Source organism: Herpailurus yagouaroundi, unplaced genomic scaffold, assembly GCF_014898765.1.
Source record: "Herpailurus yagouaroundi ecotype Mexico unplaced genomic scaffold, PumYag 185, whole genome shotgun sequence".
In the NCBI taxonomy this organism is placed as follows: Eukaryota; Metazoa; Chordata; class Mammalia; order Carnivora; family Felidae; genus Herpailurus; species Herpailurus yagouaroundi.
The window spans coordinates 18,235,500-18,263,080 of NW_024412416.1; the positions used below are offsets into that span (position 1 = coordinate 18,235,500).

Consider the following 27,581-nt stretch of genomic DNA (forward strand, 5'->3'; position numbering starts at 1 on the left):
CTTGGGCGTTAGTCTCAGTTCTGATTTGATGGTTTTTGTGGGGCTAGGTTAAGTTGATGCATGCAAAATACACGTTTTAGTTTTCCATTTGAATCTAGTATTCATTTAATTTGAGAACTGCTACATTAAATCAATGAGTTTTATTGATCCATTTATTAAAATTTATAGTTATTATTTTGTGTATAAATAGTATATAGCAGTAGCAACTGAGAGAAACTCATTCTAACTACACCCACCTACCAGTCCTTTCCCTTCTTTGGCTAGCCCTGTGTGTTGGTAATCCAGAAATTGTGATTCTTTTAATTTTCCAAGCAATGAGATTGGGAGGAATCTTCTCTAGTTATTTAGGTTACCTTGAGGCAGGAGGTGTAGTGCGAAGTAGATAGAAGCTGCAGTTCCTTTGCAAATGTTGAAACTCTTATCTTTGGTAGAGAGGAAAGGAATCATCATTACTGTACAGTATAAGAGGGCTTGGGAGATGGAGACCTGGCAGGAGGAAGTCAGAACTCTCTAAGGTGGTTAAGAACTGCCCATGGCGTTTGTATTTTGACAACCCGTTGTACCGGTAGGTAAGTTGCTCTCTGTTGTTGGAACTGGGGGAGGACACAATGACTGTGTGGTTCTTTCATATCTCTGGTTTCTTTTGTGCAGCCTTGCACAGTTGGGCAGAAATTCCCCTCATATTCTGCTACTGAAAAGTAGCATGGACTTGCGAAATTGGAGTTGCATGACTCCTTGAAGATTTTGTAGTTCAGCTTATTTAATGATGGATCATGCCCATCCAAAAGTATCCCTAGGACAGTTTTGACTGATAGCCTTTCTTCAGCCACTACTTAAATAGTTCCAGTGGTGATGCCATATTGTTATACATGACATTAGAGCCAGAATTTCAACTCTGTCTCCTTGTGTGACTTCGGAAGGGTATTCGCCATTTTGGTCCCCAGTTGCTTCATCTAGAAAATGGAGCAAATGGTAACTACCTCACAGATTATTGTGACTACTGAATGGCTGTAGCATACATGAATGTCTGCCACAGCTGTTGGTAATTGTAGGTATGTGGTACCTTTCCTTTTGCAGTTCAATCAAGAACTAACCACCTTCAGAAGATTGGCTCTTAGAGAGTTTTTATAGCCTGGGACCCGAAATCTTTCTATATGCTGATTTATTGCTTTCATTCATTAAGGATGCAGTTATTTATTGAGGATGTGTTTCGGGCTAGGCACTTTGGTAGCTGCTGGAGTTAATAGGGGCAAATACAACATACTTGATCTTCCTCATTGAGCTTATAGCTTGGTTGGGGAAAAAAGATAACTAATTATACAGGTAACTAATTACATTTGTGGTAAATGCCATAAAAGAGACATAGGATGTGCTCTGAAAGTGTAGCAGAAGGAGTCCTCATATAGTTTGAATGTTAAGAAACACTTCATAGAGGAAATAATGGTAATACTGAGACATAATGGATCTGTGGAACTCGTAGTCAGGGGAAGTTCTTGGGATGAGACCTAGTAAGAGATGGCAAGCTGGTAGGTTGTATGTGTGAAGGCCCTGCAGCAGAAAGGATTTAGGAGCTTTGTAAGCAGAAGGGCCTGTGCCCAGAAGCTTACTGGGTAGTAGGAAGAGTGGCAAGGAATGAGGATGGTGGGGTAGAGGCAGGGCAAGATTAGACAAAGTTCTGTAGGCCATGTTAAGGGTTTGGACTTTCAGAACAGTGTTAAGTGACATTTGCATTTTAAAATCACTCTAGTGAAAATGGGGAAATTGGATTGGAAGGAATAAGAATGCCTGCTGAGACCAGGCTGCTCTTGCAAAGCCTAGGCTAGACATGGCAGTCGCTGTTTCCGGAAGTAGAGTACTGTGCTGTGACTGGAGTTATGAGTTGGAACCAGATCTTCTAATGCCTTTGATCTTGCAGGCAGTGTAGTCAGTGGAGATTTTATAAATGGGAATGAGTTTAAGACTTTTATCTTACCAGTACTTGTTACTGCCTGCTAAAACTCAGAGAAAAACAATTAAGCTCAGTATTAACAGTCTAGCTCCTTCTTCAGGATCTGGCTTTGGAATAAATACTGCCCCCCCCCCATCCCTTTGCAGAAAGACTTATTAGTCTGAGAGGCACATTCTTTTTTTTAATTTTTTTTTTTTTTAACGTTTATTTATTTTTGAGACAGAGACAGAGCATGAACGGGGGAGGGTCAGAGAGAGAGGGAGACACAGAATCTGAAACAGGCTCCAGGCTCTGAGCCATCATCAGCACAGAGCCCGACGCGGGGCTGGAACTTATGGACCATGAGATCATGACCTGAGCCGAAGTCAGATGCTCAACCGACTGAGCCACCCAGGCCCCAGAGAGGCACATTCTTAAAAACAAACAAACAAACAAACAAAACAACAACCAAAAATCATCTATCAGCTACCTTCACTTTTGTACTGTCAGTTGATGTGGAGTGTCTTTTGGGTACTGAATGCCCATAAAGTAATGCTGCATTCAGGTTTCTTTTGGCTGATGGATACACTATTGGGAGCTGTGGTCATAGGGTTTTTTCTGTTACAGTGAAGAAGAAAAAAATTGTCTCACTATGCCAGTAGAATCTTTCTGAAACAGATAATTGAAGTTTGGTTTGGTTGGATGTGAGAGAGTTTTGAAGCAGTCTTATATGGTACTTCTGAATTTTTGGAAGCAATGAGTACTACCTAGATTACTAAACTTACTGTTCCACTGTCTCCTGCTTCATCTTTGTTACAGTCTTTTGTTACTTTGCCTTTTATTTTGCCTGTGAGTATGATCTGTGTATATTACTAGAATTGATTACTCATTTTTGAAAGCCAGCTTCTACATCCAACACTGCTGTTTTTTAGCAGTTTTTTAATTGAGTGCTCAATTAACACATCATCATGTCTTGTAAAGACTGTGGTATAACTGGGTACCTATAGGATATCAGAAATAGCTTTTTTTAGAACTACATAGGAAACTCGTTTTTAAGGCTGTATATGTATTTTGTTTATATTTAGAAGACAAAGCATTTTTGTCTTCTATTTCTAGCCTTCTCTGTATCTGGTATTTAGACTTAGAAGATACTGGTCTTACAGACATCTGTGTGTCTTTTTTTTTAAGATAGAGAGCATGAGAGTGTGAGGGAGGGAGAGGGGAGAGGGAGGGAGAAAACCCAAAGCAGGATCCACATTCAGCGCGGATCCTGACTCGGGGCTTGATCCCACAACCCTGGGATCATGACCTGAGCCAAAGCCAAGAGTTGAACGATCAACCGACTGAGCCATCCAGGTGCCCATATATGTCTTTTTTAATGTCCAGAATAAAAATTATAAAATGAAGTGATAAATCAAGGAAAGAATATTATCTGATATGAAAATGACCTGCCTGCAACATTTAGAAATGATCTATAATTTGTTTTGGGAACAGATTATAATTAACTCTTCAACTATTTGCATGTGTGTATCAGGTAGGATGCTTTCTTTGCAAGTATCAGAGAGGGTGACCGAAAGAATTTTACCATCTTATCTAACAAGAAATTCAAAGTTAGGGTGGTTCCGGATTGGCTAACTTGGGTCCCTCTTCTGTCTTTTGTCAGTTATTTTTGCGTTCTACTGTTTGATTCTAAATTTATTTATTTAGTTGTCCTTCCCTACCAACAATAGTTCTTTGGCAATATGTGGTTGCCCTAGACTATGTTTATGCCTGTGAGTAGACAAAAAAACAATAATTAGTCATAGACTTTTTTGCTCTGGATTGTTTTTAGCTTATTTTCTGTTTGATCTTTTATTTTCATTCTTAAAAGTGAAGGAATATGAATTGTCTTCTAAGTATCTAATGATGTTTATTGTTAAGTTAACACATATACATCAGGGAAGATGAACATTAAGAAAAGCATAGAGGGTTGCCTGGGTGGCTCAGTTGGGTAATCATCCGACTTCAGCTCATGTCATGATCTCACCATCTGTAGGTTCCAGCCCCATGTTTGGCTCTGTGCTGACAGCTCGGAGTCTGGAGCCTGCTTCATATTCTGTCTGTCAGTCTGTCTGTCTGTCTGTCTGTCTCTCTCTCTCTCTCTCTCTCTCTCCCATACTCTGTGTCTCTTTCAAAAATAAACATTAAAAAAAATTAAAAAAGCATAGAGTAACGAGTGCTTCTCCCTATATAGTCAGAAGCCTCTCAGGCAATAAAGAATCCTGTCAATAAATCCAGTCCATTCATTGTGATGTCTGTGGTATGAAATGAAAGTGTGTAAAAAGAGTAAATGCTGTTAATGAAAATCCAGTATATTTACATCATGAACTTTCAGGTAAATTAAGAAATGATTTTAACTTTCATAAAAGAGAACTAACAGGTTTCTCCTGAATAGCTAGCTCTCATAATGTAAGTTTTTGATAGGTTTAGAATATCTGCTGAATTTCTCTAACTATTGAATTCAATTAGCAGAATTTGAAATTGATCTTTTGTGTGTTTCTCAACCCCCCAATTTTGGTTCCTTTGTCTTTTTAGATGTTCCATAGCTGGTAGCCAAGCTTGTGTTGCCATCCTTAATTTTATGATCAAATAGGTACCTGGAAGAAACTGAGTAATAGTAAGTATAAAGTTTTAAGCTCTTGATACATGCCAAGAGCTTATTTTGACAAATTCTCACAGAGCCCTATTTTAAATGTAGTATTCCCATTTTATAGATTGAAAACTAAGGGTAAGAGAATTTTACTTGACTGTAGTTGACAGTCCTGTATCTAGTAAACAACTCTGATGTCTGGGAAGTGGAGAAGATTGTGTGTTTGTGTGTCACCACGGGGCCTTATGTCTTTTGTGAGCACATAGAACAGGTCCTTGGGATGGGATGAGCACTGGGTGTTGTATGGAAACCAATTTGACAATAAATTTCATATATAAATTAAAAAAAATAAAAAATAAAAAAATAAATAACACACACACACACACACACAAAATGAACAGGTCCTTGGGAAGAACATACTCCCCTGTGTGTGAGTTTTCCGAATTCCACACTGTCATACTAGCCCACTCAGCCTTTAAGAATATGTTAAAATGTGAACTAGTTTCTTACCAGCTTTTGTGGTAGCAGCCTATTTGTCCCATGTTCTGCCAAAGGTGAATCAGTTCATGCTGTACTGTCTGCTGAAAGAGGCTTGTCATCCTTTGGAATTTCATTCACGTGGTTGCCCTGCAACCTCAGGGTTTTAATAGGCTTAAGAAAAGTTATGCTTGTGTAGGTTATAGGAGTCTTTCTTTTTGTTAGGATAGGAGCTATGTTATCTTGAGGCATTTTAAGATTCTTAGCTGAAGTTTTATAAAGCACAATTTTTTTAGTAGCTGGACTTTAAAATCCTTTCTTGTGTAAAATTGAGAATTGCAATAACCATTGTATTGATTAGGTGTCTTGCTCTCATTGGTAATTAATGTTAAGTGCCCATTTTCGTAAGTAGAGAATACTGTTTTAGATACAGTTTGTGTTTAAACTTTATTTTAATTCTCTGGTGATACGCAGTCAAATTAGTTGAGATTGAAAGAATCTCATCTTTTGGTGATAGAAATATAATGGAAATATACCAGAATTTCTTGGGATGCATTTGTTTGTTGTTAATTAATTACATAAAATAGTCTTCCTACCCTGTAAAGAATAAATTGTTGTCTTGATTTCATTTAGTAATGAAAGGCTGGACTCAGAGGAGTCATCCTTCTGTTTATAATGGCCACAAACTTGTTTGTAAAATGATGCAGGGTAAAGATTTTTGTTCTCTGATTGTTTTATATTCTACATCTGTAGAAAAACAATGATCATAACTTGGGATACTATACAGAACTAGAATATTCTTATGGGAATATGTATGTCTCCTGTTGTCTCTGTATTTTGATATGTTTATTATTTTTCACATACAGCTAAACGTTGTAATACTTGAAGCTTTATTCCTTATACCTTGGCTGTTCTGAAAATATATTTCTACTGGCAGTCAGTATAAATACCTTATCAGATAAACAGGGCAAATTTCACTGAATTTGAAGAATTATTTTCCTTATGATCTTGTATGTCCTACTGTCTGGAAATCCAATTATCTTGAAAACATGCAAAGTTCTGACCTTTTGTGGATTGTCCTTCTCTCTCATAATATTGTTGAAAGTGAGGTCCTTGCTTGTGTAAATGTCATGTAGGATATTATGTTGTGATGCCTTGATTGGTCCCACTTCTGTTCCTGATTTGTGATTTGGGGTGGGCTCTTGTTGTCTCTGCCTGCACTTGTATGTAACAGAAAGAGATTGGGACCCATATCTAATTCTAACTGTTGACATTAAGTATTATAAAGTAAAATGAAGGTTTAGGAAAAAATGTTTAATGTTAAATGAATATTATTTATCAGAACTATTATGGGTGGTTTTCTATTAAATCAGAGTCAAAGATGGGAAATTTTCCTTTATATTCCTGGTTAGATGTCACTAGAAAGTAGTAGTGCTTTTTCCTTGGCTCTAATTATTGATGATTGTCAGTTGATTTTTTTTTTTATTGTACTTTGTAGCTGCAATATGTATTTATAATTATTATTTATTTTTTTTTTTTTAACTAACCAACACAGACTTTTGGAATGGCGAAGAAATGTCGTCTCTGGGCAACTGTGGAATTGTTAGTGTATTCTTACTATGTGGAGAGGCCAGACAGATCCTTCCTTTGAGTTGCAGAACATTTACCATGATTACTGTGAGAAAGACAGCAAGAGAGGTACATTATAGCTACTTGATTTGAGAGGATTTGGAAAAATTGATAAAGGATTTTAAAAAATCTTTGCAGCATTTTGTGATTTCCCTAAAAGTGCAAAAGAAATTTTGTGCAGAAGAATATAGTATCTTATTTGTCCATTGGAGTCAAGCTGGAGAAGTAGAACATTTTTTTCTTAATAATGATATCTTTAATAACTCTTTGGATGTCCTTCAAGTTTCCAAAGGACTATCATTTCAGTGATGATTTATGTTGTCTGCATAGTATTCACAAAGATACAATCAGTCTTTATTCAGCAGAGATTATAACTCTTCAGATGGTACTGTAGATTTCATTTTTAGAAGTGTTTTATAAATATTAATTAGAATTGTGGAGTGTTAGAGCTGACATACTGGCTAGCATTTCTAGGACACTATATATGCTTGGCACTCTAATAACGATTTAATGGATACCACTGTATTTATTCTTATGAATCCATGTGTGAAATGTATGTTAATTGTCCTTAGTTTATTGTTTAGCGTAGAGAAGTCAAGTGACATTTCCGGGAGTCACACAATTAATAGCAAAACCAAAATAAAACTATTGATGTCTTCCCATCGTATTTAAAATAAAGTTTGTCTATCTCCTGCTTGCTTCTCCAGTATCATCTTTTCTCATTTTCCTATAAATGCTTTGTACCCCAGCCCAGCTATTCTAACTCCTATGGTTTTATTAAAATTCCATTTCCTTTTCTTTCATGTCTATGCACTCTCTCCCAGTAAACATATTAACACAGCTGAAATCAAACCAATAAAACAAAACACTTAAGTGCTCCCTCCTTCACTGTGTTTGTAAATGATGTATATCTGACTCATGAACGGGTTTGAAATGTGTGGGTCCACTTAATACATGATTTTTTTTGATAAATACAGTACAGTTCCATAAATGTGCAATATTACACAGGATTCCCACCCTGCCCTTCACAACAAAGAATTATGATCTGTTCTAAAATGTAGTTGAGAAGCTTTAGGTTAAGCAAATGAATAAATGCACTGATGTTGTTGCAAGCCAAGGTTCTTACCATGGAGGAAGGAAAGAACAAATAGGGAATAAAGAAGGCAGAGAAGAACCTTGTGGAAATTGGAGGTATCAGTATGAACATATGTTCATATTATATTTATATTTTTCTAGAAATGGCTTAGAACAGTGGCATTACAGTAGCACCACCCAGATCTTGGCTTCTAAATACTGTGCCCCAGTAATAGGAGCCAGAATCACTTGGATAAATGGCTTATTCTGGGGATGGCTCAGGAAAGTATCAGATCTAGTATCAGCTTAGAACATCTCATTGGGCTGAAAATAAGGAAATGCTCTAAGCAGTGATGAGTGCATATTAGACATAGGACCCAGTGTTTGGGGGGTGTGTGTGTGTCTCACTGGCCAAATTGGGGATGAGTTGAGCATCATAATCAGTAAGGAGGTTAATGGATTATAATTCATTGAGTAAAAGAAATATACATATCCATACTTAGAACAAACAGATACAGATAGAGCAGAGGAGAGGGCTTTTCCTCACAGTAAATGTGGAGGGAGTAGTAGTGGAATTGGAAGACTGTCATTTTACAATTGTCATGAAGAATCATGAAAACATTCTAAGTCCAGGGGAAAAGTTTGAGGAGTAGGGGGTGTGTGTGTATATATATATAGAATATATTTTCTATATATATATTTCTTTCTATATATAGAATATATTTTCCAGCAGATTGCTTGTTACTTGCAAGAGGGAAATAGGTATATACAGCAGAGAAATCGGATGACGTTTTGATCAGATGATCAAAAATAAACATCAGTAAAGGGATAGGTGGACATCAGATGCCTCTGGGTATGTGATACCCTAAGAAGAATACAAGATCACTCATGCAGTGTTTTGGCTGGGAGTTGTGCGGAAACATCAGACAAACCTAAATTGATAAATATTTTATAGAATAACTGGCTTGTATTCTTCAAAATTTCATGTCATGTTAGGCAAAGCCCCAGAAACTCTTCTAGATTAAAGGAGACTGAAAATACTGACAACTAAGTGTGATATGTGATCCTGCATAGATCCTGTCAGGAAGAGGAGACATGCTCTACAGAACATTATTGGAACAGTTGACAAAACCGGAATATGGCTTGCACTTTTTAAAGTATTGTATCAATGATGTGTATGTGCTGAATTTGATAATTGTACTTTGGTTATATAAGAAATGTTCTTAGGAAATGCTGTAAGTATTGAGGGTGAAAGGACATGATATATGCAACTTACCGTAATGTGGTTCAGAGCAATAATTTTTTAATATTTATATATAGATTATAACACACATATAACACTTCATAAACAATGAGGGAGAGAGAATGAATGCTATTTTTGCAGCTTTCAGTAAGTTTGGAATTATTTTAAAATAAAAAGTTAAAATTAGTTAAAAATTTTTCTAAATGGTTGTAAACATTAATATACATGCTGAAGACTTTTTAAATATTTTCTTTTGAGGCATATGTGAATTGTAAATTGTGCAAAATAGGGTAGTAGGTCAAGGAAGATCTGTGTCCCAAAGTGTGGGCAAGTAGGAGGAGGAGGCAGCTGTGGTGCCCCTGGCATGGCCATTAAGGATGGGAGGGAGAAGGAAGGATGGAAGGAATTAGGCTGTGGGGATTGGTAGCAGGGTCTCTTTATGCTGTTGGGGTTGGTAGTCTTTGGCTTCTCTCTTCTCCCTCATCATGCTTTTTGCCAATGGTGAAATGAAGGGTTTTTCTGGTAAGGCTGGACTAGCAGTTGGTCCTACTGTTGACCAGGGGTAGCCCTGGGCTCGGGGTCCACCAGTCAAGTCTGGTGTTTGGCACCTGAAACTAGCAGCTCTGGGAAAACTGATGTAGGGCTTTTAGATTCCTGAACCTCTTATAAGGCAGCAGAGTACAGCTGTTAGAGTGCTCTTCTGGAGCTACACATAGACCTGGCTCTGCTGTTTAGCAGCTGTAACCTTGGAGAAAAGATAACTTATGGCCTTGGCTTTCATTTTCTCAGATTTAAAATGAGAATAATAAAGAAGTTATAAGAATTTAAGAAGATAAATATGTATAAAGTGCTTTACTGCTATTGCATACCAGAACTCTTGAAAAGCTTCCATTTCTCCATTGAACCAACTAATACATAATAGAAAACTTGCTCATTGTCTGTATCCTATGGGTATGGACTTATCTGATGACCTGACAGTGACGATAATTTAAATATTCTGAGAAGATACTGGAAAGGCCTGATAGAAGATCTTTTTAAACAGCATTTTCCCCAAACTGGATGGCAAAATGAATGGAATAGTAATCTGTTTCCCATAACCATTTGGAAAGTGCCAACTCGGGTGCCTGGGTGGCTCAGTCGATTAAGTGTTGGACTCTTGATTTTGGCTCAGGTTATGATCTTACGGCTCATGGGATTGAACCCCACATTGGGGTCTGCACTGACAGCGCAGAACCTGCTTGGGATTCTTTAACTCTCTGCCCCTCGCCTGCTCACTCGCGCTCTCTCTCTCTCTCTCTCTCTCTCAAATAAAATAAATTTAAAAAAGAAAGAAAATTGCCAACTATATTTTTCACATTTAGGAAGAAGGCTCCAGAAGTCCTCTTGAGGCAAAAATTGGTTGAACAAAAGTGACTTTTTTTTTAAGTTTTATTTTTAAGTGAGAGAGAGAGAGTGCGTGCACTTGTGCATGAGCAGGGGAGGGGCAGAGAGAAAGGAAGAGAGAGAATCCCAGACAGGCTCCACACTGTCAGCACAGAGCCCCACTTGGGGCTCCATCCCACCAACCATGCGATTCTGACCTGAGCCAAAATCTAGAGTCAGACGCTTAACTGACTGAACCACCCAGATGCCCAAAAGTGACTTTCTTCAATATTTCAACCCTTTCAGAGAAGGTTGCCCAGGTATTTCCTTTTTTTGATGAAGTACACATGTGAGATGGGATTCTTTGATCTGGTTTATGTTAAAGCTAAAAATTGGAGTTGTCTTCCTAAATGAAATGGAGCCGATCCCTCTTTAATATTAATTTTTCTTACAATCTCATTCTTCTTACTAAAGATGCTACTTTCAGGTATGCATTCTTACAAAGTAGGTGATTTGACTTGTTATTTATAGTTACCATGATTTTATATATATGTTGTCACCATATAATCCTAGTACTTACAGTTATTATCATGTGTATTTATATGTATAAATATCATGTGTGTTTATATATGCATTTACCATATAATCATGGAAACTAATACCATGAAACATACATGAACATATATACATACCCACATTATATGTAACTGCTTCCATTTTACTTGATATTTAATTATGTTTTCATTATTTTTAAGGCTATTTTTCATTTGTGGCAAGTTATACTATATTCTGTTATATCAGTAATAAGGTTTTATATTCACATACATTTATTAAAGTGAAAATGGGAATTGATGTAAAGAAAAAATAGGTAAATAATAGTGTCAAGCATGATACATGGTTAGGGGAAAGATTGAGAAGTTCAGGTTTGAATGATTAAAGTTTCGGAACAACTGCTGTGTTGTACAGTAGAAAAAGTCCTGGTTGTTTGAAATGAGCCTTTTGATGGTTCACTTTTCTCCTTGGATTTCAGCTGCTTCTCTACTGAAGGAGTAGGGGTTATGAGATAATTTCTAAGGTAATTTGAAAATTATAGTATTCTGTTATATTTCAAGCAGCTTGATTGAAGTTTGGCAAAGAAAAAGGTTTGAATTAAAATGGGTTCTGGAAGAGTGTTGACTAGTCACTTCCCCTTCTTTTTGTTGACATACTATTTATAGAAAAAGGAAGAAATCGGAGTAATTACTAAGCTTAAGGAAAAAAATTTAAGCTATATAGAAACTAGAATATAATTACATGTACAGTATACTTTTATCTATTTCATATTTTAGTTTGCTTTTTTATAAGGTATAACCTTAGATACCAATTTGACATTTAATTATTGGAAATTAATTACAAGATAATATTTTCCATTTAATTTTTTCTCCTGATTTCTGTTGTATGTATGAAAAAAGGTATTAATCTGTTTCAAGGGAAGGAAATATATGAAATAGCAGGAACATAGTAAATACTTTTTTTATCATAAATATTAATATGCTTAGAAATACATTTGTTAGTAGTAATAAAGAATCACTTTCCTTAAAATATTTACAATTGTGTAGTATTTTATTCTAGCCCCATATGGTACATAGAATGTGTATAATTTCCATTTTCCTCTTCTAAAAAGTTACTTTTATTTAGAAATTGTCAGGTACCAAAGCTTGCACAGCTAGTTGAGTGAAATGTTTGTGTTTAGGATCTAGGTTTCTCGCTCAACTTGTAATAGACCTTCTCAGTCAGAAAGCGCTTTGAAATTCCAAGCAAGTTGTGAAGAAAGAGTAATTGGAAATGGCACAAAATGCTAAAGTAGAAGGAAGATTTCAGTGATGTTTAAAGTTAATGGTTTTTGGCTTTCAGGATTTTTTTTCTTCTTAAATTTAAAAGCATCCATTTTGTTTTTGTTGTTTGTAGTAACTTTTTTCCTTATCACAACGATGGTATTAATTTTAGAAAAAAGAAAAACTAGAATAAATTATTGAAAGTAGAATGCATTTTTCAAGAAAAGCTGAAAGTCAGATTTCTTCTTGACAAAAATTTAAAAACATTTTTTTAATGTTGGCCAAATTGTTTAAAAACCTTCTGTCTAGAGGATAGTTTGGGCTGTTCATTTGCAACAATAATAAATATCTTCTTCCTTGGGACTTTGGTGCTGTTTTCATTTTCTGTTTTGTCCCTAGGTGAGCACATTTTTTCCCACAGCATTAATGTCTAAATGCTCAGAATTCCCAAAGGCATATTTTTAGCTCTAATGTCTAAATCTTATATCTAATTTCCTGTTTGACATTTTCATTTGTAGGATCCATGACCATGTCAAGTTTAATATGTCCAAAAGGGAATTCTTAAATTTCCTTCTTTTAAAGCAGTAACGAATCATTAAAGATTTTCTCTTGTTAAATACTTGTTTGTTTAAAAAAATTCAGTTGTTGATTGTGTACAGCTGTGTAACTGTGTACAGTTACTTTCATTACGAAAGGTTTTTTTAGTAGTTTTTGAAAAAAAAATAATTGATTTACCAGAATCATCAAAATGAGATGTTATGATGAAGTCAAAGATTGGTGTTTATTTAATAAGAACAAACCTTAAAAAGTAAAGTTTACCTTCTGTTTAAAGTCCATGCTCTGAAAATATTTAGTTACTTAAGCAACAAGGTTCTTTAAAACAGTAAACAAAGTTGATTTGAAAAGACTGAACATCTTTGATCAGTATTAGTATGAATTGTTCTGAATTTGCTAGATTCTATAATCTGTCTTTCCTTTCCACTCCTTTTTCCTTTTTCCTTTTTCCTTTCCTTTCTCCCTCCCCTTCCCTCCCCTCCCCTTCCCTCCCTTTCTCTTCCCTCCCCTCTAAACTCTACCCTCAACATGGGGCTCCTGGGGCTCGAATTCATGATGCTGATATCAAGAGTCACATGCTCTACTAACTGAACCAGCCAGGTGCCCCTGATATTTCTTAAATTAAGGCAGCAGAATCCATATTGGGACTCCTTTTTTAAATCTAGTTTCTGATTTTATAAAATGACCTGCTGAAAAGAATTTGAGTTAACGAAAAGTTCCGTTTAAACTAATTTTTTACTTCATTGTTGCCTGAATACAGGTATAGGCCTTGGGATTTAATTAGTGATTACTTCCCCCGCCCCCAAGGATAACTATATTACTTTGTGGGAAAAATGCCCATCCGTGTTTGCTAAAGATAAGTTTTAGTTCCAAAGGTATGTGTTATATGTTTTCATTTCTACTAAAACTCCTTTAGCTTTATCACATAGAAAAATTAGTGCTCAGTTGACCTAATGTAGTTGGCTTCACTTAATAAAATCATAATCCTGGAGTTGTTTTAAATGTATGTACATTTTTTTTTTTAGTGTTTGTTGAAATTGAGGCAAAATGTACATAACATAGTATCATTTCAGCTATTTTTAAATGTGCAGTACAGTGGGAAGAGGGGGTGGGTGTGGGGGGAAGGTAGGGGTCCCTGGGTGGCTCAGTTGTTGAGTGTTTAACTCTTGATTTTGGCTCAGGTCATGACTCCAGGGTAATGGGATTGAGCCCTGCTTTGGGCTCTGTACTGAGTGTGGAGCCTGCTTAAGGGTTCTCTCTCTCCTTCTGCCTCTGCCCCTCCCCCCCGTTCATGCTCTCTCTCTCAAATAAAAAATTAAAAAGAAAAATAAGTGTACAGTACAGTGGTATTAAGTATGCTCACATTGTGGTGCAGTGATCACCACATCTGTCTTCAGAACTTTTTAATCATTCCATATTGAAACTCTATACCCATTAAGCATAATTCTCCATTTGTCCCTCCCTTTCATCCCTGGTAACTACCATTTCTCTTTCTCTGAATTTTGAGTACTTGGTGTACCTCGTAAATGGAATTATCTTGTATTTGTCTTTTGTGGCCAGCATATTTCTCTTACCGTAATATTTTCAAAGTTTATTCATGTAGCAAGTGATAGGATTTCCTTTTTTAAAGCTGAAAAATACTTCATTGTATGTAGACATCACATTTGTTTCTCTGTTCATCTGCAATGATATTGGAGTTGTTTCTACCTTTTAAGTGAGAGTAGTGCTCCTAGGAACATAGATGTACAAATGTTTTGTTCAAGTTCCTGCTTGCAATTCTTTTGTGTGTAGACTTAAAAGTGGAATTGTTGAGTCAAATGATGCTTTCTCTATTTAATTTTTTGAGTAACCACCATACTTTTCCACAGCAGTTGTACCATTTTACACTGTCAGAAACAGTGCACAAAGTTTATCCACATTCATATTGGTTTTTGTTTTGATAATAGTTATACAAATAGGGTGAAGTGCTATGCCATTGTGGTTTTGATTTGCATTTGCCTAATGATTAATGATGAACGTCATTTCATGAGTTTTAGCAGTTCTTTATATATTCTGGATATTAATCTCAGATAATGTGATATATAATTTTTTCCTTCCATTTTGTGGGTTGCTGTTTTACTCTGTTGTGACCTTTGACACTTTTTGACATTTGATCATGTATTCATGGATTTGTCTGGGCTCTTTATTCTGTTCTATTGATCTATATGTCTTTATGCCAGTGCCATACTGTATTGATTACTTTAGTTTTACAGAAAATTTTGACATTAGAGAGTGTGAGTCCTCCAGCTTGTTCTTCTTTTTCAAGATTAGTTTGGATATTAGGAGACCCTTGAAATTCCATATGAATTTTAGGGTGCCTTTTCATACTTTTGTAAAAAACATCATTGGGGTTTTGCATTGAATTTGTAGTTTACTTTGGGTAATATTGATATGTTAACAACATTAAGTTGTCCAATCTATGAACATAGGGTGTCTTTTTTATTTATTTCTGTAATTTCTTTTATCAATGTTTTTTCATTTTGAGTATACAAGTCTTTCATGTTGACTAACTTAATACCTGAGTTAAAAAAAAATTTTTGTTGCCATTATATATGGAATTATTTTTTTTCAGACTGTTCATTGTTAATATAGAAATGCAACTTACTTTTCTGTGTTTATTTGTATCCTTTGATGGATTTGTATATTAGTTCAACAGTGTTGTGGAATTTTAAGGGGATTCTACATATAAGATCCTATCATTTGCAAATAAAGATACTTATTCCTTTTTCTTGTTTAATTGCTTTGGCTAAAACTTCCATTACATTGTTGAATCTGAGTTGTGAAATCAGTCATCCTTCTCATTCTTGATCTTAGAGGAAAAGCTTTCAATCTTTCACCATTTGAACATTCTGTAAGCTGTGGTATTTTCCTATATGATTTTTATTATGTTGAGATAGTTTCCTTCAATTCCTAGTTGATTGTTTTTATCACAGAGGAGTAATGTATTTTGGCAAATGCTTCTTTTATATCAATTTAGATGGTCATGTGGGTTTTTCTTCATTTTCTTAATGTGGTTTATCACATTGATTTTAGTATGTTGAATCATCCTTGCATTCCAGGAATAAATCCCACTTTGTCATGGTGTATAATCCTTTTAACATGCTACTGAGTTTGGTTTGCTAGTATTTTCTTCAGTATTTTTTGCATCAGTGTTCAAAAGGACTATTAATCTATTGTTTTCTTTTAGTGTCATTGTGTGGCTTCGATACAGGGCAATGCTTACCTCAGAATAAGTTAGGATGTGTTCTGTTCCCTTCAGTTTTGGGGAAGTGTTTGAGAAAGGTTGGTGGTAGTTCTTTAAAATGTTTGGTAGAACTCCCAGTGAAACCATTAAGTCGAGTACTTTTCTTTGGCAAGAGTTTTGTTTTGTTTTTTTAATACTAATTCAATCTCCTTACCAGTTACAGATGACTATTCGCCTTTCTGTTGGTTTTTTTTAAATGTTTGTTTATTTTGAGAGAGAGTGGAAGAGCGAGAATCCCAAGCAGGCTCTTTGCTGTTAGCTCAGAGCCTGATGTGTGGGGCTTGATCTCATGAACTGTGAGATCATGACCTGAACCTAAATCAAGAGTCGGACGCTAACCAGTTAAGCCACCTAGGTGCCCCTGTGTAAGTCTTTTAGCTTTATTCTTCAAGGTAGTTTTGACTATTCTTTGTACTTTTGTATTTGCAAGTGAATTTTAGAATAATCATGTTAGTTTCTGCATATAATAAAAGAAAACCTGCTGGCATTTTGAGTAGGATTACATTGAATCTCTAGATTAATTTGGGGAGAATTGACATCTTTATGAAATCGAACCTTCTCAGAATCTGCAAAGATGAATTTGTCTGTTAGTGTATTTTAAATTTCAGGAATCAAGACACTTTTTGTTTTCTGTGTTTTGTTTTAGGTAACTGAAGTAATAGCATCTTTTGTTTTACTTAATTTTTTTTGCCAGTGAGAGTGCTTCAGTATAGATGAGAATTTTAACTTTGAAGGAAAGAAAAGAGGAATTGCTGCAGCCATGACCTAAATAGGAAGGAAGGCAATGTATAATGGGATAGATGCCGATAGGTTGCTAGTTATGATGGCAGGAATTTGAGGAGCTTCTCTTCTGGTTACTATTTTTTCCATCAGTAGAATAGGTAGCAAAGTCATCAGCTGAAAGTGAGGATGGGTGATGAGTGTTGGAGTTGTGAGGAGAGAGAATATGGCATAAAATAACCAGAAAATTGGGAAATGGAAAATTGCTAAACTTAAAGTCAGATTAATTATCCTGGTTAGCATGGTGGTTTATTCTCAGCCATATTCAGCTTACATAGGATCATGTAGTCAAGAGTGAGTTTTTCTAGGAAATGAGTGGAGGGAGGAGGGAGAGCAGGAGCCAAGGGAGTGGGAATAAGGGTATATGAAAATTTAACTGGATAAGGAGGGACATAAACTGGGTGAGGGACACTGAAAAGGTGAGAGGCGTAATAAATTGTAGGACCTAATGGAATCAAAAGATTGTTAGGTTATTAGGAGTGTTTGAGCTGGGAGTATGAGAGGTAGTAGTTACAGAGTTATATATGCCGGTTTAGTTTGGCATAATTTACTCTCAGATTTTGTTGGTTATTTGCATTAATCTTCATGTGATAAGTATAGGACATGTTAGGAAAAACAAGTTCGTATTTTTTAATCTAAGACTTTTGGGCCCAGATATGTATTCAGTTTCTTTTTTTTCCCTTTATTACTTTTTCCAGGGACTTACCAGTTTTATTGATCCATCCAAAGAACTAACTTTTGGTTTTTTTGATCTCTGTTGTATGTTTTCTGTTTCATTACTTTATGCTATTTTATTTCTTCATTTGTACTGTTTTGGAGTTTAATTTGTTCTTTTCGTAACTCTTTTGGATGGTTGATTAAAACACTAGTTTTTGGCTTTTCCTCCATATATGTATTCTAGAGCTACAAATTTCCCTCTTATGTATGGTTGTAGCTGCATTCCCTAAATTTTGATATGATGTCATTTTTTTAAGAGAATAGTTTTTTGTTTTTAATGTTTATTTATTTTTGAGAGAAAGACAGCATGAGTGGGAGAGAGGCAGAGAGAGAGGGAGACCAAGAATCCAAAGCAGGCTCCAGGCTCTGAGCTGTCAGCACAGAGCCTGATGCGGGGCTCAAACCCACAAGATCCGTGAGATCATGACCTGAGCTGAAGTTGGACGCTTAACTGACTGAGTCACCCAGGCGCCCCTGGTACATTTTTCATAACTCTTTTGGATTGTTGATTAAAACACTGGTTTTTGGCTTTTCTTCCATATATGTATTCTAAAGGTACAAATTCCCCTCTTATGCATGGTTGTAGATGCATCCCCTAAATTTTGATATGATGTAATTTTTTTAAGAGAATAATTTTTTGTTTTTAATGTTTATTTATTTTTGAGAGAAAGAGCATGAGTGGGAGAGGCGCAGAGAGAGAGGAGACACAGAATCCGAAGTAGGCTCCTGGCTGTGAGCTGTCAGCACAGAGCCCGGAGCAGGGCTCAAACCCATGAACTTCGAGATCATGACTTGAGCCAAAGTCGACTGCTTAACAAACTGAACCACCCAGGTGCCCCTGATAAGATGTAATTTTAATAGCATTCCATTCAAAGTATTTTCTAATTTTGACTCATTTCTTCTTTGACCCATCGGGTTATTTGGGAGTTCACTGCTTCGTTTCACAATATAAGTGTTTTCAAATTACATTTTTATCAATTCATAGCTTAGTTCATTGGAGGTCAAAAAAACATGCCTGTCCTTTGAAACTTGTTAACAGTGTATGATCCAGATTTGGTTCACTTTTGGTAAATCTGTTTTGCACTTAAAAGGAATATATTTTCTGCTCTTTTTAGGGATAGTGTTCTATATGTCAGGTCGTTAATTGTAAAGTTCAAATATTTTTCTGTTTCTATTTCATCTGGTCTGTTCTTGTTTTGGTGTGCTTGTTCCATCAGTTACTGAGAAAGCTGTGTTAAAATCAACTTGCTAGAATTGTGGACTTCACTTAGTTTCCTTGATATTGGCTGAAGTTTATTTAGAAAAAGTATGTTTTCACAGCTGCATAATTCAGTGTTTTAACAAACTTACATATGGGAAAAGTCAAAAATGAAATTTCAAATGCAGTTTGTAGAACATTAGAATCATATGTAGCCATTTTTGAAGCATGTGATGTCAACAGAGGGAATGTGCATCTCTGTTGCTGCTGGCAGTAAGAAAGAGGTTACAATATTAGAAGCCTTTGAACTGTTATCTGCCATATGTGTTTGTCTTTAATAAGTTTCTAATTGCTATTCATATTTGGCCCTTAATTTTGCTTAAATCTGTAGAAAGCGCAAAAATGTTGAGACAGTGTTAAATTGTGGCAAAGGAAACAAAGCCAGTGAGAAAGCTATCTATCGCATATGAAGTCATGTATTTTACATCCTAACTATGATAATTACTGTAGTAAATGGACATTTTCTCTATTTCAGTAAGTTTTAAAAGAGAAATGCTTGGGGATTATGAACTTATATGTAACATAATTTTTCCTATTTAAGATATTGGAAAATAAGCTCCTGGTTAGGGTTTTGTGTAGAATATCTGATTTTCAGGAACACATTCCTGACTTTAAGTGTTATTAGGTACATTCAAGTTTAAAATTGCTTTCTGGTGAATTGAACGTTTATTGTAATGAAGTCCTACTGTATCTCTATCCATGTATTTATTTTATGCATTAAAATCTACTGTGATAAAGTATAGCCACAAAACTTTGTTTTGATTTGTGTTCTACACAGTATATTGTTCTCCATGCTTTGACTTTCAGTCTTTCTATATCCTCATTTATTTAAGAGGTAATCATCTATAATCATCATACAATTGGGTTTTGTTTTTTTACATACAATTTGGATTATTAATTCATTTCCCCCCTCTATTAGCTTGTTAGCTTGAGTGAAATTTTACTATTCTTGCAGTGGTTACCCCAGGGATTACCACATGCATCTTTGATTTATTGAAGTCTGAAAAGTAAATAAGTATGTTTTCTGTTTCCCAGTAAATGAAAGGATTCTGGAAGACTTTTAACTTTGCTTACTGTCCTTCCCAATTATGTGCTATTGTTCTTGTGTATTGTAATATTTAAAATTCGACAAAGTATTATTTTATTTAGTTATTATTCATTTAGAGTTACATATTCACCCTGTTCATTGTATGTATGTATGTATGTATGTATGTATGTATGTATTTACTTACTTAATTTTTGAGGCAATATCCAAGCTGTATCTGGGATCTTTTTTTCCTTGTACTTGAAGAAGTCCCTTCAGTGTTTTCTGATGTTAAATTTGTTGTTTCTGTTTGACTGATAATGTCTGTATTTTGCCTTTTTTTTTTTTTCCCCCTGAAGAGTATTTTTTGCCAGATCTAGAATTCTACTTTGGGATTTCTCCCATTCCTGGCACTTTGAGAATATCATTCCACTGTATTTGGCTTCCATTACTTATATGAAAAAGTCAACTGTAAATCTTACTATTGCTTTTAAAGTTAATCTTTATTTTATTTTATTTTTTTGGCTACTTTTAAGGTCTCTCTGTGGCTGATCTTTCTTTGTGTGTGTCCCTCTTTCCCTCCACCCACCTTTTTTTCCCTGATATGCCTCAGTTGTGGTTTTCTTTGTATTTGTTTCGCTTGAGTGTTTGTAGATCTTGGATGTCATTGGTAAGTTTTTAACTATATGTCTTTAAATATTTCTTCCCCTTCTGGGACACTAATTACATGTATTTTGGATCCATGTTTTACTGTTTTTTTCACACTTCTGTATTTCCCATTTTCATGCCCTTTTGGGCTTCAGTGTAGGTGTTTTCTTCTTTCCTATCTTCTGGATTATTGATTCTTCAGCTGTATTCTACCTGTTGTTAAACTCATCAATTTTTTTATTTTCTGTCTTCAGTATTGTCCTTTTCAGTTCTATGTTTTCTATGCTTTTAGCATTGTATGGTAATATTCTTTTTTTTAAATTCTTTGAACACATTTACTTATTTTAAAGTTCTTTTCTCATAACACCATTATCTGGATCTACTGTGGGTCTAATTGTATTGCCATTTTAAAATCTTAGTTTTCAGTCAGGTCTTAACTGGTTATTTTTTTTACTTTTAGACATATAGAAATCATAAAATCATTTGAATTTCTAGATGATACTATCTTTTTTCCTGGTAAGATTTACTTTTGCTAACATCTTTTCAGAAGATTTAACTGGCATGAGGCTAAGCTAATCACACTACATAGCCCAGATCACCTTAATCTAATCAGTGAATGAGATGATCTGAAACTATACTGCCCTTGTATGGCCTGGTCTATTTCTAGTTTACCTTTATACTGAGGGCATAGTCCTTTGGATCCCTCCAGAATCCTGGTGTGTTTACTGGGGCTATTCCTTGGTAGGCCCTAAATCTGTTTTTGTATCCCACCCATAGATGTCTTGAAACCTCTGTTTAGCTTCTCAGCCTCTCAGTCAATGTTCTAAGAATCTGCAAATGACTAGAGGGATATATAGTCTGAAGTCTGGTCTTAACCTATTTCTTCCAGATCTCAACCCTTCAATTGTGCCTTAAAAGTTCTCCAGTGATTTTAAACAGATTAATTTTCTTCTTTTTTTCTCATTCTTAGAATAAGTTGGTTTGAAGTAACCTACTCAACCATTGTCAAAAGCTAAATGCTCAAATAATGCAGTGCTGCATATACCTTCTAGGCATTAGTGTTGAAATGTAGGAGTATTTATGTTGCCTACTACACTGCAAGTTTTTGTAACGGTAATTGGATGCAGCTTGATCTGTTAGGGAACATGATTTGAATAAGCTGACTTTTATTGGTTTATATTACGATCTCCTGAGAAAACAAAAACATTCTACAGCACAGCTGCTTGTTTGATTGGTTCCCACCAGTGACTTGCCATCCTTCAGTTTCTCTGTTTCCTGCTTCCTCTTGTCATGGGGCTTTTGCACATGCTATTCTCTCTGACTAGTGTGTACACTCTCATACTCAGGTTTGGGTATGAGGCACATTCTCAAGGAAGCCTTCCCTAACTTGTGAATTTAGGTCAGATAAATGAACTTCCTCATTTTGATTTGTACAGATTCATTTATATATAATAGTTTGGTTAATGTCTGTTTTCCCCTACTAAACTGTGAAATCTGTGAGATCAGAAATCATGCCCCCCCCCCCCCCCACCTTTTTGGACCATTTTACCCTGTGTGCCTAGTACAGTGTCAGGAAGTACATTTTTTTGCAAGTACATGATCAATTAATAGGTTATCACTTGTTAATAGATGTTCAATCGATGTTTACATGACTGGAGAAATGAGTATGAGGGAAGATATGTAAGAAATGCCATGCTTGTGGTAATAATGGTACTGATAAGAATTGAAAAACTCATGCTTTTGAGCAAAAGCCAGGTTTAATCAAACATGGATTTGCTGGGCAGTACTATTGAAGTTTTATGGATATACATGCACAGTATTAAAAATACTTTAATAGAATTCCACTGAGCATTTATTATTGTGAATGTTTTAGCATTTGTCTTCCATGCCCTTGTAAATATTTTATTATGTAAGTTTTGGAAACATTAGGTTTTTGACAAAACTATTATTCAGAACATGACAGATTATATCATTGCCAGTCGTTTAATTACAGAGATAAATGGAATAAAAAAATCCTGTTCTTGAAGGATTCATAGTCTCAGAGGAAAATGGACTTGGAATTTGTCATACACATACCCACAAAGTAAGGTGCTATCGTTTACTCTATCAGGGGGAAATGAACCTTGACTGATTAGGAGGATTTTATTAAATGGCTAAAGGAACAGTATTTCATTTAAGTGGATATTATTATGAAATCGTATAGTGCCTTTGTGGGTTGACAGATAGTAATTTTGGTGGTGGCTAGGACAGTTTGCAAGAATAGTGTGTCAAGGTAGATTGGGGCTACCCAGATCATCCTTTGACATGGAGGCCATCAGAAACTTTCAGGGATTTTCTATAATGTTAAAGAGAAGTTTTGAGCCAGAGTCCCTGAGTTCATATTCCAAGCTCTGCCCTTTACTGTGTGTGACTTTAGAAACATTACTGAGCATCTCTGTGCCTCAATATTCTTATTTATACAATGGAGATGGTAATTGTAACTAAGAAGATTTCAGTTTGGATTGAATGAGTTAAGACATGGCAGGTACTTAGAAAAGTGCCTGGCACATAGAAAAATCCCAGTAAGCATTGGCTCTTGTTGTTGCTATTATTATATGCATTGAGAAAAACTCGAAGGTTATAATTGTACTCTTTTCAGCCAGAGCTAGAGGCACTAAAAGATTCAAGAGATATTTTAGGGGTAAAGTTAACAAAGCTTCAACTTAATTACCAATTTTATATAACCAGGAATTTCAACTAATAATGCTGCCCATGTGCAGCATAGAAGCAGTTTTGAAATTTGTATAACATTTTCATGATTTGCACACTTATAGAACTTAAATTTTCTAATTTGTGTTTTCTTTTAGATCTTATAGAAAATTTCAGCTGTAGCCCTTGGACTAGAAGCTGAAATAATAGAAGCTGTGTACGATGCATTAGGGTATTGAAGAAAATTAATTTTGAATTAAATATTTGGAATATAAGGAAGGAAAGGTGACTGAAAATGGGGCGGAAGAAAATACAAATCACACGCATAATGGATGAAAGGAACCGACAGGTAAATGAAAATTTTAACTTATTTATTTAATTGATGTGAATATTTTTTAAAAAGGATCATAGGGTAGATTGGTTTGAATTTTTCTTAAACTTAATTTCAAGTCTAAATATTTTTATTTCCAAACTAAATAAAAAATTTTAATAAACATTTTAGCTTGTCATGTGTCTTAAACTTTTTTTTCCTTATTATAGAAATCATAGATGTTAATTATAGAAAACAGGGGAAAAAGAAGAAAAGCAAGATCACTGTAGTCCCACTGTTACTGTCAATTATGTAGATTTATGATAATATATTTGTTTATGTATTGGTCATTATTATAAATTATTACCTCTATTTTCATAATTAGGTAATACCTAAGTTAACTGTAGTTATTAGTGCATGTGTTTTGGTCAGTTAAATTTTCTGGTTAACCAAGAAATAAAATTCTTTTTCTAACTCATCACAAACATTTCTAAAGCTTTTATGTATTTATCTCAGTTTTAATTGATAAAACATACCAAACCTAATTTTCAGCACCAATGTCAATAAACTCTTACAAGTATTCAGGATAATTATAATAATACTGATATATGAAGTGAAGACCAGAAGTTGTAAGAATTTAGAGCAGGGATTTGCAAACTATGGACCATGGTCTGGTTGGCTGTTTTGATAAATAAATCATTAGAACACTGCCATGTGCATTTGTTTACCTATTGTCTATGGCTGCTTTCACATTACAACGACATAATTGAGTAGGGGCCCTGGAGACTGCATGGCCCATAGGCCTACAATCTTTAGTCTCTGGCCTTTAAGAAAAAGTTGCCAAGCCCTTGGTTTAGAAAAAAGAAGGAAAATGGTTTCATAGAATATTGTAAATGAACTAGTATTCAGAGCATATGTAGGAGGGAGAGATGCTGTCTCTGGAAAGGTTGCCTGTCCGGGGAAATGTCTAGAAAAGCTGGTTTCTGGAAGCTTACCAAGAACAGAACAGTATTAAAGACATGTTCTGCAAAGTCTGAGTAGTAATTCACTTGGTAATACAGTTATAATTGTAGACAAAACTCAGCTGAGCTGCTAGTAGAGAAGTTAGTGGAAGTGATTAGAGTTGCCTATAGACCAAATTAAAGAGAACCGTTGTTTCATCTAATGAAGATTCTTTAGCTAAAGGGTAAGGCTCACACAGTATGATTCTTTATGAAGGTTGATAAAATAGGGAAGACTGATAAAATAACCATTCCATCATTCCAAAGGGATGGTTCTAAGCAAGGTTGCAAGTAAATGTCCCTTCATAAACTTGAAGATTGTGACCTGTAGATGAGGCACATCTCTACACCTTATATTGTGTGTGAAACACACACAATATAAATGTAAAATATGTTTATTAGGGAATAACATAAAAGCAGAAACTGGCAAAGCACATAACATTCCTTGGACTCTATCCCTTAGAGAGTCGTGTTTAAATTCAGCATAGGTACACTGGATCTACCAGTGGAAAAGACCCCACATGTTTAGAGGAATATGACGAATAGGAAAAGGGGAGCGAGGATTATGTAAGTAACAGTGTAAAGAATTTGTTAATTAAGGAAATGATCTTGTTTAAAAGATGGAGGCTGCCACTATAACTCAGCAACTACAGTTAGCCTATTAATATGTTGAATTTACCTGCTAGGTCATCTTCTTGCCAAGCTGCCAAATGGGGCAAGGGTGCCTGAATGTTTTCTTAGATGATTTTGGCCAAGAATGCAGAAAAGAAACAGAATAGGTAGTTGGGCAGTTGATTTTTCAGATTTGATTAGGCAGAGACATAATTTATCATTTTGAACTTGTGGATTCTGAGTTAAAAGTTCCATTATTCTTGCATTAAAATGGGAAAAACGTTTCTGTGCAGAAGAGAATTTATGTCATTTATTCATCCACATTTGAATACCTACAGATTCTGGGAGAGACTGTGTTAAGCACTGGGAACTCATTAAAAATATATAGGCAACACAGAAGATTTAACTATATGGCAGACAGAAGGTAAGCTTAGGTGATGGGAGAATTTATGGAAGGAAGCACCAGCCTCTGGTTGGGGTAGTTCAGGGAGCAGTACAGAAGGAGGTACAGCATATACAGGTTTTAATGATTGGATTTTTTGAGCTAGTAAGATAAAATCACACTTCAAGTCTTTAGAACAGTGAATGAAAAATCTCGGTGGTGACACTATCATGCACTTAAAGAGCTGCTTCACTTCACTTCCACTTGGAAGCTTTCATTCACTTCACTTCCATTTGGGAGTTTCTGGTGAAACCTTGTGTTTGTCCTTCTTGGTGTAATCCACTTCTATTTAACAAGTAAACTTTGTATTAAAGTATAAAGAAAAGAACACAAGTCCTAACTGTGGCTGAGTGAATTATTGCAAAAAGTACATGGCCATGTAGCCAGCATATCCCAGTGCACCACCACCACAGAAACTCTCTTTGTCATGTCTCCCCAAGTCATTACCTCTCTGCCCCACTAACCTAACTTCTGACACATAGATTTATTATGCTTGTTGAGTTTATGTGAGCAGCATGTGTTCCTTTGTGCAACATCATGTTTGTGAAATTAATGTTACTGTTGCATGTCATGTAGATATATTTGGTACATTTTCATTAACAAATAATATTCCATTGTGTGGATAGACCACAACCTATATTCTTATTTTTTTCTATTGTAAATGGACTTTGGGGTTGTTTTCTATTTTGAGACTATTATGAAGAGTGCTCTTTTGATTAGTCTTATGTGTGTCTTTGGTACACATGAACATTTGGGTATATTCCGAGGTGTACAGGTTAAGTCAGAGTATACCTGTGATCAGCTCTAATAGCAAGAGTTTTCTAAAGTGATTGTGCTGATTTATAATTTACACTAACGGTGTGTGAAAGTTTCAGCTGCTCTAAATCTTCACCAATACTAGTTTTTATCCCTTTCCTTTTAGCTATTATGGTAGGTGAGCAAAAGTAACATTTTAATTTTAAGTTTCTGTGATTTTTGATGAAGTTGATCACTTTTTCATATTTTTTATGAAAAGATGTTTACTGTTTACTTCATTTTTTCCCCCTAGTGGGCTACCTGACTATATTTTTCTTATTAATTAGTATACATTCTGTGTATAATATGATGTGAGCGTTTTTTGTTCATTATGTACATTACAAGTAACTTCCCTCATACCATGGCTTGCCTTTTCACTTTTTCATTTTTCTTTTAATGTTGTCCAGTTTGCCTTCCTTTTTTTCCTTTATGGTTAATGCTGTTTGTGTTATGTTGAAGAAATATTTACTTACCATGATGATTTTCTTCCTATGCTTTTTTCTGTTTTTTACCTTTCATGTTTTGGATCTGTTACCCATTTGGAATTTATTTTTGTGTGTGATTTGAGGTTTGGGGGTCAAGATTTGTTTTCCTGATCGATATTCAGCTGATCCAGTACAGTTTATTGCAAAAACTATCTTTTCTTCACTGCTTGCCTTTGTCATGAATCAAGTAATCATACACATGTGGGGCTGTTTCTTTGGAGAAATATCTATTCAAATCTTTGCCCGATTTGCTTTTTATGGAGTTATATCATCTTCGTTCTGAAAAGCTGTTTTCATTGGTTATAGATTTCTAGGTGGACAGTTAATAGTCTCTTGATACTTTAAAGCAATTGTCTTTTAACTTCTATCACTTACATCAATTTCTTTGGAGAGACCAGCTTTCAGTAACCAACCCGGCCTCACCCCACAAAAAGCTCAAGATAATGCATTTTCCCCCCTCTGGTTACTTTTAAGATTTTTACTTTTTTGTGGGTAGTAAATTTTTTATTGTGCTGTCTTCAAATATTTTTTGTGCTGGATTCTTTCCTCCTCTGGGATTCCAGTTACATGTAACTTAGTCCTTTTGACTATGTCTCATATATTTCTTATGCTTTTTTTCTCCTAGAATTCTTACTCTTTTTCTCTGTCCTTCCCCCTGAGTGTCTTGTAGCGAATGGCCTGTTTTGTAGTAATCTGTTTTCTGTGCTCTAGTAATCTTTTACTTAGTTTTTTTTTAAATTAGCTATTAAAACACCTAGTAACAATTTCTAGTAATATGTTTTCAATTATAGAATTTCTTTTTGTTTTTCTTTTTACAGATTTCAGGTC

At 35.2% G+C, this 27,581-nt stretch overlaps 1 protein-coding gene across 1 annotated transcript in view; it reads left to right on the forward strand.

The window, feature by feature from the left end:
* The window catches only part of MEF2A (myocyte enhancer factor 2A), a 165,742-nt gene that overhangs the window by 49,292 nt on the left and 88,869 nt on the right, over positions 1-27,581 (forward strand). The window contains 1 exon segment of the mRNA XM_040493787.1: positions 23,267-23,457. Coding sequence (XP_040349721.1) covers positions 23,404-23,457 — 54 coding nt within the window. The 5' untranslated portion in view covers positions 23,267-23,403.